At 37.4% G+C, this 18,545-nt stretch overlaps 1 protein-coding gene across 1 annotated transcript in view; it reads right to left on the bottom strand.

Annotated features, from left to right (window-relative positions):
- Positions 1 to 2,609: 2,609 nt before the first annotated feature.
- The window catches only part of DDI1 (ubiquitin family protein), a 32,528-nt gene continuing 16,592 nt past the window's right edge, over positions 2,610 to 18,545 (bottom strand). The window contains exons 7-16 of the mRNA XM_089139045.1: positions 17,387 to 17,449; positions 17,244 to 17,288; positions 16,255 to 16,316; positions 8,282 to 8,375; positions 6,744 to 6,836; positions 6,599 to 6,668; positions 6,396 to 6,469; positions 6,208 to 6,262; positions 4,388 to 4,413; positions 2,610 to 3,574 (exon numbers count right to left, since the gene is read on the bottom strand). Coding sequence (XP_088995171.1) covers positions 3,446 to 3,574; positions 4,388 to 4,413; positions 6,208 to 6,262; positions 6,396 to 6,469; positions 6,599 to 6,668; positions 6,744 to 6,836; positions 8,282 to 8,375; positions 16,255 to 16,316; positions 17,244 to 17,288; positions 17,387 to 17,449 — 711 coding nt within the window. The 3' untranslated portion in view covers positions 2,610 to 3,445. The remainder of the gene's footprint in view (positions 3,575 to 4,387; positions 4,414 to 6,207; positions 6,263 to 6,395; positions 6,470 to 6,598; positions 6,669 to 6,743; positions 6,837 to 8,281; positions 8,376 to 16,254; positions 16,317 to 17,243; positions 17,289 to 17,386; positions 17,450 to 18,545) is intronic.

Raw genomic sequence — 18,545 nt, 5'->3', positions numbered from 1 at the left:
CGATTAGGAAGGGTATCTGTGACCGAACGCGCCGTGGTAGCAATGGGGATTCATGGGCGCTCAAAACCGGTAACCAACCCGTGAGGGGACATGAATCACATTGTGGGGGCCATTTATGGGTAGAGTTGCATATAGATAGACTTGGGCTCATGGGCGCTCAAGACCAGTAACCAACCCGTGACAGGACATGAGAGCTTCCCGTTTACTATATGTGGATGACCTATAGGGTTGATGAGTCCGTATTTAAGAGAGTCGAATAAGCTGACTCTAGTGTGAAGGATACCGGAAAGGATCGCCCGGGGCGAGGAATGGACGTATCTGGACCTGAGTTGATATGACTAAGTAGATGACTTGCATTGGGCTAGGCTTTACCCTGACATGCACCAATACTTAGACCAATGGTGATGTGAGAGAGAGGTGACCTAAACCCCTAACCAAGGAATGTCCATGAGGGATGCAGGACCCAATTACCAGTGGAGAACCCAAGATACCGGAATGGTTGAGGGAGAGTGATTTGAGACCTACCCAAAGAAGTATGGTGCTATGACTTAAAGCATGTCTACTTATAGAGACCAGCATACATAGAGTTAGACTCATACTTGCATTTATCTGTCTCATATCATATCACTTTATGCTTTACTTATGCTATCATGTTATTTGTGTTGCTATGGAATAACTTGCCTTACTGGGTTTCTTTGGAAACTCACTCCTTTTGTACAATATCTTTTGTTAGATTATTCTGTAGGCATTGATGACTATGAAGGCCAATATGCGGAAGCGCAAGCTGAAGAAACGTACTACAAGCAAGGTGTTGGCAACTATGAAGATTATGTTGAGGATTCCTCAAGTGGTCTTACTTGTTACCAAGATTAGCCCTACTGTGGAGTGGGAGCATCTGAGCGTGATTGATGAAGTCTATGTTTATGAAGACATTCTTTATAAAGTAGAATAGACTCTAGCTTAGTTTGATTATATCTTTCTTTCTTGTCTTTAGAACCAATTGTAATCTTCTTTGACTTTCGATCTACTTTCCGCTGTACTCGTGGAGTGAGATTCCGCCTCACTCTACAATTTTTATTATATATATATATATTGGTATCATTTCCGCACTCTGATGATTATTTCGTTACTTTGCTTTGATTCATTTAAATAATATTGTTAACCTTGATTTAGTCTTGTTCTTGATTATATTATTGTGAATGTGGGAGGTTGATTTTCTCGATACTGGATTTTGTGGACTGTGGATCACACAGTCGGGTATGCCAGATAGGGTACCAGCTGGGTGGATGTGACATGGAAGGTCTGTTGCATCCTTGGTCCAGGCAAGAAGAAGAAGTCCCAGCTTTGCAAACACTTCAGGATGACAATTTTCGTAGTGGGGAGTCGTGTTGAAATAAGGATTTCTCCTTAGACCCAAAGAAAGTAACAGGTAAGAAAGTTGTGTGTCTCAAAGGTGGTGGTGGTGTTGGGAACATTGAAAAGGGTATCACTGCAAGATCAGCAGGAGCTTTGGGAATGGTGTTGGTTAATGATATAGAATCAGGAGACAATGTGACGCCTGAGCCTCATGTGCTCCCTGCAACGCATTTGTCAGTTAGGGATGGTATAACCTTGGTTGAGTATATGAAAGCAGTCAAAGCACCCACATGTTACATCACACCAGCCATGACCAAACTAGGAACAAAGCCAGCACCTATGATGGCTGCATTCTCTGCACAAGGACCCAACAGTTTGAATCCTGAGATTTTAAAGCCTGATATCACTAGACCAGGGGTGAACATCATTGCCTCCTTCACCCAAGCAGCACCTCCTTCAGATATTCCTAGTGGTAGCAAAATAGTTCCTTTTGCCTCTGCGTCTGGGACATCCTCATCATGCCCTCATCTTGCTGCAGTTTGTGGCCTCTTGAAAACACAATACCCTAATTGGAGCCCCTATGCTATCAGATCTGCCATCATGACCACAGGTAATTAATCCCCTTCAGGCCACTTCATTAATTTTTCTTGTTCATCTCTCTTTACTAATAATGTATTGATGATTTTAGCATCTGTATGATGTGCAGCAACTACGATCGATAATACGAGAAAACCGATGTTGAATTCATCAAACATAATAGCAACCCCATTTAGTTATGGAGCTGGACATGTTCGGCCAGACTGTGCCTTGGATCCTGGTTTAGTCTATGATCTAAGCATCGACGACCACTTGAATTTCTTATGTACCATTGGCTACAATGAAAGCAAGATCAGCCTATTCACCAGGAGTATTGAGCCTTACAAATGCTCTAAGCCCGCTATTAGTCTCCTAAACATGAATTACCCATCCATCACGATTCCGAGCTTTGCCGGCTCCACCTCTATAACAAGGAGACTGAAAAATGTTGGATCATTCCCTGCTACATATAAGGTCACTATTCGTCCTCCCCCAGGAATTTCCGTCTTGGTGGATCCACAAATCCTTACATTCAATTCACTTGGAGAAGTGAAGAGTTACAAAGTAACCGTAAAAACTCAAGGACCTGGTTCTGCTCAAGACTATGTATTTGGAGTACTCAGATGGTCTGATGGTCGTCACCATGTCAGACAGTCAGATTGTAGTCAAAGCAGCAGCTGCAATGTAAAGGTTCAAGTTTGTAGCAAATCATCTTCAAAGACCCAAAGATGTTGCTTTTGTAATTTAGAAGTGAAGATGAATTTCATTGCAATTCTTGACCATCTCAGAGTTTGTTTTGGTAAAGATACATTACTGAAATGTATTACTACATTTGATAGCATTGATTTCTCTGTAACATCACTGTTAGCTCAAAATATGATTTCCATCTTTAAGTCTGAAATTAACCTACAAGATCTCTGGCTGACATATCTAAAGGCTGAAACAGAAGATGAGATATCAAATCCTAGTTCTTAGTGGTTAAGTGTATGTCTTAAGTTAGAATATGTCAGTAAAATCCTCAATAAAACCCAGCTCTGATTGGGCACCAGTTCTTAGAAAATTCAAACTAAAATTCATGCAACAAGAAAACACGAATCCCATATATCAATTTTGAAACTGATCGAATCATTATACCGAATCAGTAAATTAATCCAAATAGAAGCATTCAAATGAAACCCTCATAATACACAAAAAATAACACTCCACCTGGACAAAACTGTATCCACCGCAGTTCAAAAGAAAACTGAAGTATTATTTGAAACAAGTGACATCAAGAATCAACAGTGATGCTTGAGAAGACTAGAGTGAGGCTGATGTGAATTCAACAGAAATAATTTCCTTTAAAAATAAGGGGTTCCCCAAAAATTTGGTTTTCATTTTTGATTGATTTCCAGAACCCCCAAATTGATACATCATTAATTTAAAGTTGGGGAACCAAGACAATTGGCGAATTTGAAATTAAACCACTATATTCTCACAGATAATTTTAAAATGAATATTAACATCTCCATCTTTAACCTCCAAAAAGATATCCAGCTGCCTGTTCTTCATTACCATCAAAAAACTTGAGAGCTTGTATTACTGCGTCTCTTCCAAATCCAAGTTCAACAAGTTTGGAAACTTTGGATTCAAAATTGGGATCCTGTAGCAAACTCAAAATGTCAGCATATAGAAAAGGTAGGTCAGATGGAGGAAACAACTTAACAAGAGTAAATCTTCTGTCCGTGTTACATATTGACCATTGCTACAACCTATATTATTCACATTGTGGAGAATAATAAAAGCCCAACTACTTTCAATTAAGTCTGAATGTGAATGAAAATGCTCAATCCCCATGTCAATGGACTAAGAATGATTGTGCCTGCCAAAAGGCAACTGGAAACCAAAAGATACAGAATCATGGTGATTCACATGTAATCATTTTGAAATGGTGATCAAGAAAGCTCAATTAAAGACCTATATTGTGCATTTATTTTAATTTTTTTGAGTGAATACTATATCGTAAATATTGATTCTATGCCTTTTAGGTTGGACCCCAGAAAATGATCTCATGAACAGTTAGCTGTAGAAACTACAATAGCAATTCACCTTAGAATTAACCTTGGCAGAAAACACCCATTTATTTTGAGCTGAACTTGACTAAATTTTGAAGTGGAACCTCTTTGAAGGTGCAAGGTGTATATACACCTAGGTTGTGGCATGAGGCCATCTAAAGAATATTCTGCCGCAAGGCAGGTGAGCCAGTAGCCCAAAAAGAACTTCAGACATTTAGCAGAATTATTTCAGAATAGCTATCACAAACATAAGCATAGAATATAGGTGAAGCTACTTTATGAAAACTAAGTTTTGAGAATTTATATGCAAAGAAAGATGTAACATTTTAGCAGAGGAAAATTCCCACACGCATCTCAAGGAAACTAATAAAGCTGAAACAATGACCAGTAGCAAACTTTACCTGCGTTGTCTCAATCTGTGTAGCTCCTGCAAGTACAAAATGGTAACATCCAGCAACGTTACTAGCAGACATATAAAAGAGAATGTGCAAACACAGAAGAAAGAGAGCAATGATGCAACAACAAAGAACATAGACTCAAAAAGAACAGTCGATGAGCCTATGAAGGGATTCTACAATCCTACAAGCCATACTGCTTCAATTGTGTTGACAGAGGCGACCAACAAACTATTGCCCATGGTCACATGGTTTATTTAGCTAGGATAGGCCAAACTGGTACTGAATATAGGCACATCCCTATTGAAATATCAAGAATGTGAATTAATATCTCAGTGGGGGGGGGGGGGGGGGGGGGGGGGGGGGGGAGAAACCAAAAATTCCAAAGTGCTGTACAAGTTGCATAAGCCAGTTATGCTTATACCTTCAATCCTTCATACAACAACAAAAACAAGAAGCCTTTTCCCAACTAAATGGGGTTGACCACATGGATCCTTACCCTCCAATTAGCTCTATTTGAGGCTATACCAGATACAAGGCCTCACCGATGCATATCCTTTCTCACCACTTGTCTTAAGGTTATCTTAGGTTTGCCCCTAGTTCTTCTCATTCTTTCAATCCTCCATACACTTTGTAAATACATAACCCCATAATAAAATACTTTTTATGTATACAACACAAACAAACTCAACCTTATCCCAACTTAATGAGTTCCACTACATGGTCTAAACGAAACAAAGCAGGAAAAACAGAGTGTGAAACATGAATAGGCAAATGTTGGGGAGAAAAGAAGAAGAAAAGAGAAGAGAGAGAGAGGTATTGAGGGCTGGAGATATGGACAAAAAGAAAGACGAAAACAACATATGGAGGCACAGTCTAGAAAGACAACAAAATCCAGACTAAATAGGTCTACTAAATGGACTCTTGCCCTCAAAAAGGCTCTACCGAGATGAAATTAGGATCCAGACCTAGATTATATGCATGTCTTTCTCACTACTTCTCCAATGGTCATTTTAAATCTGCCCCTAGTTCTTTTAGCTCCTAGAGGGATCATACTCCTCCATTGAATATTTTTCAACATAAAATCCCTTGAAAATGTATAAAGCCTGGAGAAGTACGTAACTTTATGCAAGTCCTTTTTTCACTGTGGGCCTCTGGATCAAGCTCTAGAACCATGATACCACCCAGAGTTTCACAATTTAGCTTATAGAAAGGCATACAAGCCAATAATACTTGGATCAGATATTAACCCAATCCAATAAAATCATATCCTACATAACCAAACTGAATATGCGTTTAACCCAGAATAAGATCCAGTATATGACAGCACCACCCACAGGTCATTAAAATGATTTAGGTCATGGGCTATTAAATCCAATAGAAGGATAAACAGCCAATCTAAAGAAAATAAGGAAAAGGAACCAAATTGGGTTAAAATTAACCCAAATGGCAAAAAGCATGACCGCTGTCCAATTTAGGTTATAGACAGGTATACAAGGGTCAATTGATAATTTGACCAGATATAGGTCATAGAAAGATATATAAGGGTCACTGATAATTAGACCAGATAGTAAACCAGTCCAACAAAATTATATCCTACATAAACCGAATATGCATTTGACCTAGAAAAAAGTCAAGTATTTGACAGCTCCAACCACAGGTCATTAAATTAATATTGGCCCTCGACAATTAATCTAACAAAAAGATAAGCAGCCAATCTTTAAAAAAATAATAATAGCAAAGGAATTGGGACTAAACTGGATTAAAATGAACCCAAATTACCCAAGTGGTAAAAAACATGGAGGCTATCAAACTTTGAAACTAACCAGAACGGCCTCCTGTGGACAAGGTATCATTCTTCCCTTTTGCAGCTGAGGTTTCCTGAACAACACAAGGAAAAAGAGTGAATTCACAAGTAGCCCAACAACCTTATATCAAGAGGCATTGATCATCACCTATGCATTATTAAAACAATATCCCTTCTGAAGTCACAGTTTTCAAATATTTCACTTACTGGGACAGATCCTGAACCAGAAGCTTGCTGGGATAACCTCTCCTCGTCTAGAAAATGCGTTGGAATGTCCTTCTCTAAAAAGAGAGAAACATCAAAATATGAGGAAATTGGGACTGTTGAGCAGAAGGGCATCTACGGAAGAAACTAAGTGCAGTAAAAAACTACTATCAAATAGAAATAAATGCAAGGAATGCACAACTAACCTGCCAAAAATGGGACTGAAACCTCTCCCCCTCCTACTCTTAAGACATTCTCTTTTAAATCAATTATGCACTGCATCCAGTTGCTTGTTTAAAAAGTGATACAAGATTGAATATCAATCAGAAATCAGACACAGAGAGGATATACCTGGTGTTTACGAAGCATATCAAGCCCAAAGAGAAACTCCATATTGGGAGCATCCAATACCATAAATGAGCAAGGATAAAATATATTCCCAATCTGTGGCATGGAGAAAAAAGGCAGTGGTCAATTAAACAATTTCCTTTATTCATTGGCAAGTAAATGAGGTCATTGCAATGAGCAGTAAAAGGCAGGAGATGAACAATGAATGAAAAATATTCTGCAACCAAAAGCAAAGAATTACAAACCATTAAACCCCTAAGCTTCTAAAGCTTTAAAAGCGAAACTATCCAACACTTCTTTAATCCTCCTTCCCTCTGCCTTAAAACCCATTGGATTTATCCATGTCCAACATATAAGCTAGAGAAAACCCCCAATGCACCATTGTCTACAGGAGGTAGGAGTAGGAAATTCCAGCTACTAATTGATGTACCAAAGCTGTGGAGACCCCTGATGAGATAACTAACACAAAAGCTCCAAAGACACCTAGCAAACCCAGAAATGGATTATGGGTCGCCATACAGTATCCTGATGTAAAAGAACTATAATGTTGAAGATTCAGGAACTGTAACAGGAAAAAAAAGGTTGGTATTCCATACTAGTATTTTTAAATGATTAAACGTGTGAGAAGGTTTACCAGAGGTAGGGGAAGTGTTTGACTGTGTGGAAGTAGAACATATTATGAGAAGAAAAGTAAAAATGCTCAAAAAGGGAAGAAGAAGAAGAAGAAGAAGAATGATTCAACCATAAGAATATACATCTATTCTCATCTTGTTGTAGACTCTGATTAAGCTGACAAGCAATATAAAATTTTAGATCAGTACTTTCAAAATGGAAGTTGAGGAACCGCAAACAATTTAACATCATATACAGTAGGAGATAGAGCGACACAAGCAGCAGCTATTAGTGGACGGATGAACTTTGCAGGTTTTGAAAGCAACAGAGGGCGGCTGGATTTTTAAACAGTTGAGGACCTTACAATTGCAAAATCAGACAGAACTCTACCCTGCTACGTGCTGCTCTCCTTAATTCTGTTTTCCTGCCAGTAGCTACTCAACCAAAGAACTTTCTCTTGTTATATTCCTTTCTAAAATTCTTCTTTCTTATGATAATCTGATATTGTTTTCTTCCAATTTCTGTTACATTCCATCCACTATCAATACATATCTGACTTCAGAATCTTACATTGCATCTTATTAGTTCCCGGCATCAATTATTGCAACCCGAGTTGCCATTAAGCCTTCAGCTCTAATCTACATCATTGGTTCATCAACTGATCCGGGAAACCAGATATCAGTATGCTGCAAGTCCCAAAATCCCTAATAAGTAATCCATTAGGGTTTTGATTGGCCCCTATATCATTCTCAAATTCCATTTTTATAACCAAGCCAACAAGTTCCTATATCTCATCACTCCGTTGTACTAGTAGTAATAGAAGTCCTACTACTTATATAGAAATTAGGATACTGATGGACCACGTTGGAAATAAAAGGCAATTAATAGCAATGGGATGGTTAGACTTTGGGGCTAGAAAGAAGGATTACCTTGATTGGTGCGACATGTATCCGACCCAGTATCTCTGACTGGCCAACCCCATGAGCAATGCCCTTATAACGTTGATCTAAAAGCCTAAGCAATCTGGGGAGGAAAGAGAAAAAAAAAGGACAATAAACAAAAAACATGCAAAGGCAAGCAGTTCAATGTAAACATAATGGAAACCACGAGGCATTCATCTGTATCATTTTACAATTAGATTTCCATTTCAAACCAGCTTGAATCATAAAGTCAGGTTAAAATTAAATAGGGTTCTGCACATTATATACTGAATTATGGATACTTATTGTAGAAATCCAAATCTGATGTGAATCCAACCAATATTCAGGAGCTATTCAAACTTTTTTGTTAGACATGATACCAGCCTATTAATTAATTACCAATTGAATCAATATTTGTATCCCTTAAGTGAAAGTTTAGATTGAACCTAAATGTCTATTGGCATGCATCATCCCACTTTATGCCATAATGACAGATTTTGACTCACCAAATTTGTTGGTTCTTTTTCTTTTGGGAGCGGCTGTGTGTCCTTTTTTTCTTTTTTCTTTTTTTTTGGAAGAGGGGCTGTGGGGTGGGTTGAAGGTGTTAAGAACTACTTGTTCATGTAGAACAATACTAAAACAGACATATAAGATGAGTAAGTCAGGAGTGATTATTATTGAAAAATGTAAGTGTGGTCATGACTTATGAGGACATTGGCATTGTATAATGGAACTTCCTGCGGTCGTATTTAGACCCAGCCGGAAAAGACTACATAATTTCAGGAGTCAGTCGGATGTTTAAAGCTGACAATCTAGTCTGGACATGACCAGCACTACTTCACCAAGTCTACAGGTGACGCGGGAGTTCACAGTTTAATCCATGGTACAAATTTCAGTCAAAACAACCAAAATTTCGACCGAAATCTTGATTTTTTTGCAAAAGCGAGATGAAACTCCAATGCAGTTGAAAAAAAGTTAAAAGTTTCAGTTGAAACTTTCAAAATTTCGACCGAAACTGGTCGAAACCTGTTCCGTTCGATTTTAGTTTCGACCTTTCAGCCCTGGTTTCGACTCTGTGGTTTCAACTTATATTTGGTGATTCCCCTTGTATTTTGTGATTTCAACCCCATTTTCACCCTATTTCAACAACTCCTTTGCCTTCAAACACATCACTTGCTCCTTCGAGGATTTTGGGAGATTCTTTCAAGGTTTCTTCCAAACTTCCAATTTTTTTAATTTTTTCTTTGTTCATGGCTTAAATGATCTTGTATTGCTATGAAATTAATATATGTTTAATCTAGGACTATGATCTAGGGCTACTATTTTTTTTATTTTCTGATTTTAAAAAGTATTTTCTAATTATGGGGATGACTCCACCTATAGAGACATGATGAGCACATTTATGTGTGAAATCTTAGGGCATAAAGCATGCATTTTATACACTTAGAGTGGAGTTACCTTGGGTTTTATGTTGTTTTTGCAGATTTTAGGACTTTTCAAGATTTAAGCAAATATTTGGAGTTTTGGGCTTGAATCATGCTATTTTACACGTCAAGAAGTCCATTCAAATTCTCAAATGCGAAAATGGGCCTGATCTGGAGCATGATGGGCTAGAGATGTGTGATTATGGGCCAACTCCGAAATATTGAAGAGATAAAGACGGCAAATTTGATCTACGGCTGAGATTTTAAATCAAATCTACAGAGATATTATTGAGAGAGTCCAAATGGAAAAGAGTCCTTGCATACCTCAATATCTTATCTCTTATCTTGGATTTAATTAAAGAAAGAAAAAGAGGAAAAAGAATTATATTCAAAAAGAAAAAGAGGAAAAATCCCGTTTTTGAATGCCTCTGTCCAGTTTCGATCAAACCCTTCATCGAACGGTCATCCGATGTCCGATCGTGCTGATTTTTGGAGGAGAACTTCACGACTACTTAAACCTCAAATCCAACGGTGGAATTATGCATCTGATTTCTCTAAGTCGGCGCGATTACTACGTCAAAACCCTAATTGGTTGAGTCAGATAGAAACCCTGAGTTTTATTCAAATTCAGCCATGCTTCATATCTCATGTAAACTCTATAAAAGGAGAGCATACTCCATCAAAGGAGAAGATGTTCTAGAGCTTAGTAGAAGCATTCTTTCTTCTCTCTTCAGTTTATTTAGATTTTCTCTATTTTCTTTGTTTGCATTAGTGAGATTTAAATTTCTAGATTCAATGTTTAGGTTTAATCTTTTTATGTAATGCAATTCAAGTTCAAGCTTCTTCAAGTTCAAGTTTCATTTTTTTTAGATTCGTTTTTCTCTGGGTCTAGCAATTGCAGATTTAGATCATTCTAGATCTAGATCTGGTTGTTAGGGTTGGTTGAGATTCGAATCGTTTGTTCAATTCGCAAATAAGTAACCTTCTTTATTAATCTTCTCTCCTCCCTCCATTCCCGCTTTTATCTACCCCTCCATATTCTTAATTTAGGATTTACTTTCAGCATTATTTATTGTTCTCCCTTCCCCTGGATCCTTGATCAGAGATGCCTACAGTCGTGCCTCTCTTTGGTTAAGGCTTCCTTTTCCTTTTATTGCTTTGTTTATTACTTTGTTATTTACTTTATGTTATTTACTTTCTGCCTATTCATTCATAATCTCGGACCACATAACCGGAGCAAGCCTACAGTCGTGCCTCTGCTTCTGGTGACGGGTGGTGTTGCATCTGCATTTTAGCTATTTCCTTTTCTTTTTATTGCTTTGTTTATTGCTTTGTTATTTACTTTCTGTTATTTACTTTCTGCCTATTCATTCATTATCTCGGACCACATAACCGGAGCAAGCCTACAGTCGTGCCTCTGCTTCTGGTGACGGGTGGTGTTACATCTGCATTTTAGCTATTTCCTTTTCCTTTTATTGCTTTGTTTATTTCTTTGTTATTGTTTGCATTTTTTTTCCTGTCTTTTATTTATGCATTGATTGTGTTTAATTTATTTTTCATTTCAATTCGATTGCATTAGACATATAGATTAGCATCGTTTAGTTTAGTTAATTAGTTAACAAAAAAATTGAATCATTCCACTCTCGCATTACCATTAAGAAGTTCAATTCTAAGTGGCATATCTCCCTGAGATCGACCCGTTAGCTACACGATATCGTGCGCTTGCGGTTACTTTTAAAATTCACAGATAGATAATGAGATTTGAGCTCAAAATTATTATTACCCCTCACTTCAGGTAAACGTATACAGGAAGGTTGTGCAGATCGGGTTGGATAAAATCTATCCCTAAGACTCTTAGGTGGAGGTGGTGGAGGTAGACCTTCCATGGTCAAGTTAGACACTCGGACAATTCTATTGGTAGAATCACGAGTCCAGACACACATGCACTAACCACTTAATGCAATTAATGACTCTTATGAAAGAAAATAAATAAAGTAACTAAAGAATAAAAGAAAAGAAAATAACAAAAATGAAGGGAAAGTAGTGAATTTCCCACCACAAAGATTGAAACAATGATTCCAAAGCTGTAAGGTTGCCGTATAGCTGAGCGCTTATAGGTTTGACAGCAAAGGAATCCGTATAGTCTTCGGAGCCACCTACAATCGAATCCTGGGGATTCCGCAGTAGAGTGGGGACTACTATACATTTTTGTTTATACTCAAGTTAAGAGTAATATCTTTGAATTTTTTTTTTTTTTTTTTTAAATCACTTCAATTTACCTAAGAATGAGAAAAACAAAGTGAACTAATACCTCCCCAGCAACGACGCCAAAAACTTGTCTGTGAATTTTAAAAGTAACCACAAGCGCACGGTATCGTGTAGCTAACGGGTCGATCTCAGGGAGATATGCCACTTAGAATTGAACTTCTTAATAGTAATGCGAGAGTGGAATGATTCAATTTTTTTGTTAACTAATTAACTAAACTAAACGATGCTAATCTATATGTCTAATGCAATCGAATTGAAACGAAAAATAAATTTAACACAATCAATGCATAAATAAAAGACAGGAAAAAAAATGCGAACAATAACAAAGAAATAAACAAAGCAATAAAAGGAAAAGGAAATAGCTAAAATGCAGATGTAAAACCACCCGTCACCGGGGCACTAGGCAGGCGTGGTCCGAGATAAGAATGAAGGCGGTAAAACAAGCAAAAACAAAGCGGGAAATAGCTTAGGCACATTGCTCCGGTTATGTGGTCCGAGATAATGAATGAATAGGCAGAAAGTAAATAACAGAAAGTAAATAACAAAGAAAGTGAACTAATACCTTTCCTTTTGCTGTTTACTTTGTTTTCTTGTTACTGCCCCCCCCTCCGGAGCAAGCCTACAGTCGTGCCTCTGCTTCTGGTGACGGGTGGTGTTGCATCTGCATTTTAGCTATTTCCTTTTCTTTTTATTGCTTTATTTATTTCTTTGTTTATTGCTTTGTTTATTGCTTGCATTTTTTTTCCTGTCTTTTATTTATGCATTGATTGTGTTTAATTTATTTTTCATTTCAATTCGATTGCATTAGACATATAGATTAGCATCGTTTAGTTTAGTTAATTAGTTAACAAAAAAATTGAATCATTCCACTCTCGCATTACTATTAAGAAGTTCAATTCTAAGTGGCATATCTCCCTGAGATCGACCCGTTAGCTACACGATACCGTGCGCTTGCGGTTACTTTTAAAATTCACAGACAAGACACAGTGAATCAGTTCATCAACAACTTCAGGCAATACATGTATGGCCAGCTTCCATCTAGCATTTAGAGTACTACTGCAAACAGGGAATAGGATCCACCAGTTCCAGCCAAGCACTCAACATGGAACTGAAGCCCTGAGACTTTGTAGTTGGTTATTGCATTTTTTTTACTTGTATATATACTTTTCTATCAAACAATTTCATGTATGCTAACTCTATCTTGTATGCCATACAATTTGTATTTCTCGGAACCAGTCATGTGTAGTGTACTTGAATGATAACTTTCCAGTGGTTTTTTTAGCAAACTACTAGTTCTATTGTGTTTATTATGTTTAAAATAGGTAGAAGGCAAGAAATCAGATGAAAAATAGAGCACACAAGGGTCGAAAAGTACCAAGTTTTGACTGAAATTTTGGTCGAAACCTGGATATCTCAGTTTCTGGCCTGGCCAAAATCGGCCTCGAAACCAAGATTCCAACCTTGGTTTAATCGACATCGTCAAACTAAGACTTTGGGCGAGGGCTTACCCGTGATTGGAAAAGTTCGATACAATCAGAGACTCAGGTTATTTACACATTAGTATGCCTTGCTAACTAAAATCAATGCAAGAAAATGAGTTCTCTGTGTCACCTTGTGGTTATGACTTAATGAGGACTTTAACAAGGCATTGAATGACTACAAACAGTTTGACAATTATTAAGATGTGTAACTTTCTATTTCGGGCCAATATAATTGAACACTTATGCATTAAGAAGGATTACAAGACATGCCCAGTTTTTTAATTTTGAGTTTTTGAACGCTTTATGGAGTTCAGTCATGAGTGCATGTAGTGATCATTATGTATGAATGAAGGGGTTATTAATGATTTATTTTATGCACAACAACGATTTTATTTCCCCCTTTCAGAGAAAGAAATGTATGTAAGAAATAAGTCATGATTGTTTGAGAAAAGTATAATCATTTCTCTACAAGCAACCATGTGATCATTCATTCCACACAAATCACTACCAGAGCAATAAACCAATGTGCAAAACTTTATCACTATATCACCTTAGTAATGCCTTGCATTGAATGGACATATATTGGCATGCCAATCACCCACCACCAAGTGGACTAATAGAATTACATCAATAAGTAATCCCTGCAGCTTCTTCATCTACTGTAGTTGCCACAGCACAAAGGGGCGCCTTGGAAATGCAAAACCAGTTTAAATTTGGGCCAGGTTTAAGAATAGGCTAGGAAATGAACCACAGTTTTTGAATTTTATAATTGCAAAAGGCGGCAGAATTATAAAACCACGAATTGAAGGTTGAAGAAGTGCATTAAAAATTTATTATTCTATTAATAGATCCAAGTAGGGGGTTATTGATGTAGCCTTGGATAAGGACCAATGCAACCCCAAAAAGAACCAGCTTGAATCAATTGTGAGAGTTCAGATTTTTACCCAAATTGAATTTAGGGTTCTAGGATTCTTGAAATCAATTGAATTTAAGTTTAGGTTGATCTATTAGGGATAAGGTTAAATGCAAGTAAACAGGTTTTGGAAATTTTATCAAAATCTGGTTCAACTCTGATATGTGGAGTTAGGATTAGTAAAGTAGGGTTTTGGGAATTCAGGCTTTTAGATCTCAGTTTGGGGTCAAACTTGTTTTGGGTGTAGGGAGGGCGGAGAGGATGGTAGGATTCAAATAATGGCAAATCCTAAATGTTTCTTGATTTTGCGGTTTTGAGTGAAATTCGGGGTTTTCCAAGAACTAGGGTTTATGTGAATAGATGCAGGTTGAAACAAGGACCAAATGAAGGGATGCATGGATACTCATTGTGGTTAAGGTGTTGATGAAAGTTGACCGTTGGTTGATCAATTCTGTTAGGGCTTTTGGAGAAATCGATCTCCAAGAGAGGGGGGTCAAGTCTTGCATCGAATGGATGGTCATGCCAGTAAGGTGATGAATTTGAATTAAGGTAGATGCTATTCCCCCCAAGGTTCAAGATCTTGGCGAGATCTCGCTAAAGATCTCGCCTTTTTGAAGACTTGAGACGAGATTGCCGTCGAGTCCCACCAAATACACAATCTTGACCAAGATCTCAATTCAACCAGATATCTGAGTCACCCCTTCTATTAAAAGCTAAATTATCTCAACCTGTCTCGCCTTCTCTCCCCAACAGCTTCCCGAGTTCATTTTTTGCACAATTGTTGCCGCCTCTAGCCAACAGCTTCCCTAAACCACAGCATCTATTCATGGGCCCAAGCCCAAACTGCAAAGGAAATCCTCGTGTGGGTCAAGGGAAAGGTCATCAGCAACAGAATGTGAAACAAGAGCCATACCCAACACTTCTTTTATGAACTTATGATTTATATTCAACTTATGACTATTATATTATTGTATTCTCCAAAGTGAAGAATGTGATGTTCTATTGTACTCATATAGATGGAATTTTGTTGGTATTTAAGTTATTTGATGTATCTTATCACTTGCTTTTTATTTATATGTCCTAATGGTTCTACAATTCATATTTTATAACCTTGCATGTTCATTCCTGCAGCATTTTTGTTTCAAATTTAAGGCCGAATTAGAACTCATGCTCAAGGGTGTTTTCTCACAAATTTAAGGCCACAAATGTATTTAGAAGGCCTAAAATAGGCAAAATACCAACTTTGAACCCAGTCTAGCCCTTGAAACCCCCTAAGAAAGGCCCTCAAGTTCACTCGAGTTGACAAAAATTACCAAATCTCAAGTGAGATCTTGCTTTTCTCAAGGGCAAGATTGCCCTCAAAAGCGAGATCTTGAACCTTTTTTGGGGGGGAGATGATTTAGAGATCTTGAACTTTGATTCCCACTCTTCCTTCTTTATCTTCTTGCCCTACTTTCTTTTGCAATGGCTGCCCTCTTTTGCAGGAAAAGCAGTGGCTGTAGCATTATTTCGCTTAAGCTTTATCTTTATATTCTACCACTGCCTCCACCGGAACAATAAATGATGGCAATGGCTGTTGGCTTTTTCTCACTTCTTTCCTCCTACTTCTATCCTACAGTCCTACCCAGTCTCTGTTCCCTTTCCTGGTATAGGAAACATGATTACAGACAACCATTGACCCTTTGCTGCCCAGGCATCACATTGACAACTATTTCAGCAATTGAAGAATCATGATATAAGCAATATTAATGAGAAGATTATTACAGTAGCAGCAGATCACATGCTTCCAATTAATCAAACTTTCTTTGGAAATGAATATTACACTGTAGAAAAACAAGCACACAAGCACAGAGCAAGACACCCTTGAGCAGGAAGTTCAAACAAAAAAGAACATACCCACAGCGCTCAGCACAAGATTTGGATATTATTGTTGACTGCGCTCCACTATCAACAAATGCCTGGAATAACAGGAAACAGGAACCATAAATACATATTTTTGTTATTATATATTGTTAAACATTGGAAGGATTCATGATCTTAATCAACTTGCCATGCGACAATCCGTGGTTCCGTGTGATTGAGAATTCCACACCCATTTCATTGATCATGTTTCAGCTCAAAACAAATAGAGGGGCCAACAATGTAAATTCAAAAGCCAGAAAACTATAGAGATGCCATTAAATAAAACCCCCTAAAATTTAACAAACTTCAAATTCACAGTTAAATATTTGCCTTCTTATTTTTTCAGTTTACAATTTGAACTATGAGATGTCGTGGAAAGCGCTTATCGCATGGACCAACCACCATCTTATCCACATGCACAGCAGGAAAGATGAGTTTGTCACAAAGATGAGTCCACTACGTACCCTCAGCAATATTTTTGTTTCTTCCCTTGGTAGAAAAAAACTAGAGAAAAAATCCCATGAACAAGAAATGTAAGAAAATTACTAAGACAAGGCCACATCATCAAGTCATGATAAATTTTGTAGAGTCCAAATTTTGAAGTTGACCTTAAAAAGTTTGCATGCCAAAAACTGAATCAAATAAATTTAGTTTTTTTTTTTTTTTTTGGGGGGGGGGTGTATATGTAGAGAGAGAGAGGTATGTGTTCCATAGTCGTTATATCAGAGAGAAACAGAAAGAGAGAGATGCATGTGTGTGTGTGTACCAAAGTCAACAAGGTAAACATACCAAAAGGAGAAGACAATGCAAAAAGGGAAATGCTTAAGTAATCTAACAAAGAGAATGATACAATGAAATAGAAACAAAAAAAAAATTATACTCTTTTTTTGCACTAGCTCTCATCTAACATATCTGGAGGTAATCAGAAAAGAACAATGAAATCAACAGCGCTGACAAGCGTTCGATATCAAACTTGTTACTACCTTCAAAGGCACACCATTAACTTCCATGTCGACATACAACATTACCTGAAAAATGAAATGAGAAAAATATGGAGTCATGCAGAGATCTTAGAGAGAGAGAGAACATAAATCAAGGCGCATGTGTGAAAATCCATATAACATACCACTCTTGCAAAAGCTTCTGGGTTGTGTTCCAGTGCTGCTGCCCAGTTCTCATCAATTCCTTTCTGCAATTCAGGTAGTAAGAACTTTCAATAATCCACTTAGCTATAAAGGTTGAAAAAAGAGCTGGATAAGAAATCAAACTTCAATACCAAATGATTATTAGTACTTGCCAGATAAAATTTATTTAATTATAACAATAAATATTAACAGGTGGTTTCCATTTTCTATGACCATCCACAGGATTCTGCATACCATTGGTACTCTGACTATGAAGCACAAGAACACACTGAATGCATCCCTTATTCTCAATTTAAAAAAAATTAATAATAATAATTTTAAACCATCTCAGTGATTGAATGTAGTTCCCAAGTTCCCTCCAATCAACCACTCCTGGAGCAAACACTTTATATGGCCTTAACAACAACCAATTATCAACTTAAGGAACCCAGGATTTTATTTTCCCCTCTGAGCGGATGTTATCTATGCTGGCAAATTGATTACACCATAGGTAAGGCATTTTCATCTATACTGAGGGATTATTTACTCTTACATACATGGGGCACCACACATTAATTACCAAATGGATATAAAGAAATCTAGAAGCTTTTAAACCAAGTTTGGCATGAAGAGAAACAAGAAGTTGCTCTAAGCCAATCCAAAGTAGCCTTACGATTTCATTTATCAGATAACTGACGGGCACATTCATGTGAAAAACCTTAGGGTGTCTTGGAAAGTCAGAAAACTCAAAAAATAATCGTAAAAAGGGTGATAGGAGAAGGAGATTAGGGTAGGCTGCCAAATACCAGGATGGGAAGGCCTTGTAGATGCCTGGAACGAATAGAATGGCTTCTTAAAGGCTGTCTATTCAATGATAGCAAGGATCTGGTTTGACTTCACCAAGTACTTCGGTATTTCTCCAATCTTGGATCTCTTAAATTGAACAAAACATTGTTGCAGCAGCAACACTCACAAAGGACGACTCAAACTGAGAATACTTTATTGAAATTTTGAATTGGTTCTCTTCCATTGAGTGGAGGGGCTTATTTATAGCCTTACATAAGATGTCCTAGTGAAATTGGGACTTAGAAACTGACTGATTTAGACTCTTTAAACTGAAATAAAACATAAGAAAACGAATATTATACCCTCATAACTTGG

This window comes from Hakea prostrata, chromosome 11 (assembly GCF_041222555.1).
Source record: "Hakea prostrata isolate BN-2017 chromosome 11, UWA_Hpros_2, whole genome shotgun sequence".
NCBI classification, from domain to species: Eukaryota; Viridiplantae; Streptophyta; class Magnoliopsida; order Proteales; family Proteaceae; genus Hakea; species Hakea prostrata.
The sequence above is the reverse complement of the archived record's forward strand: the minus strand, read 5'-3'. Positions and strand labels throughout refer to the sequence as shown.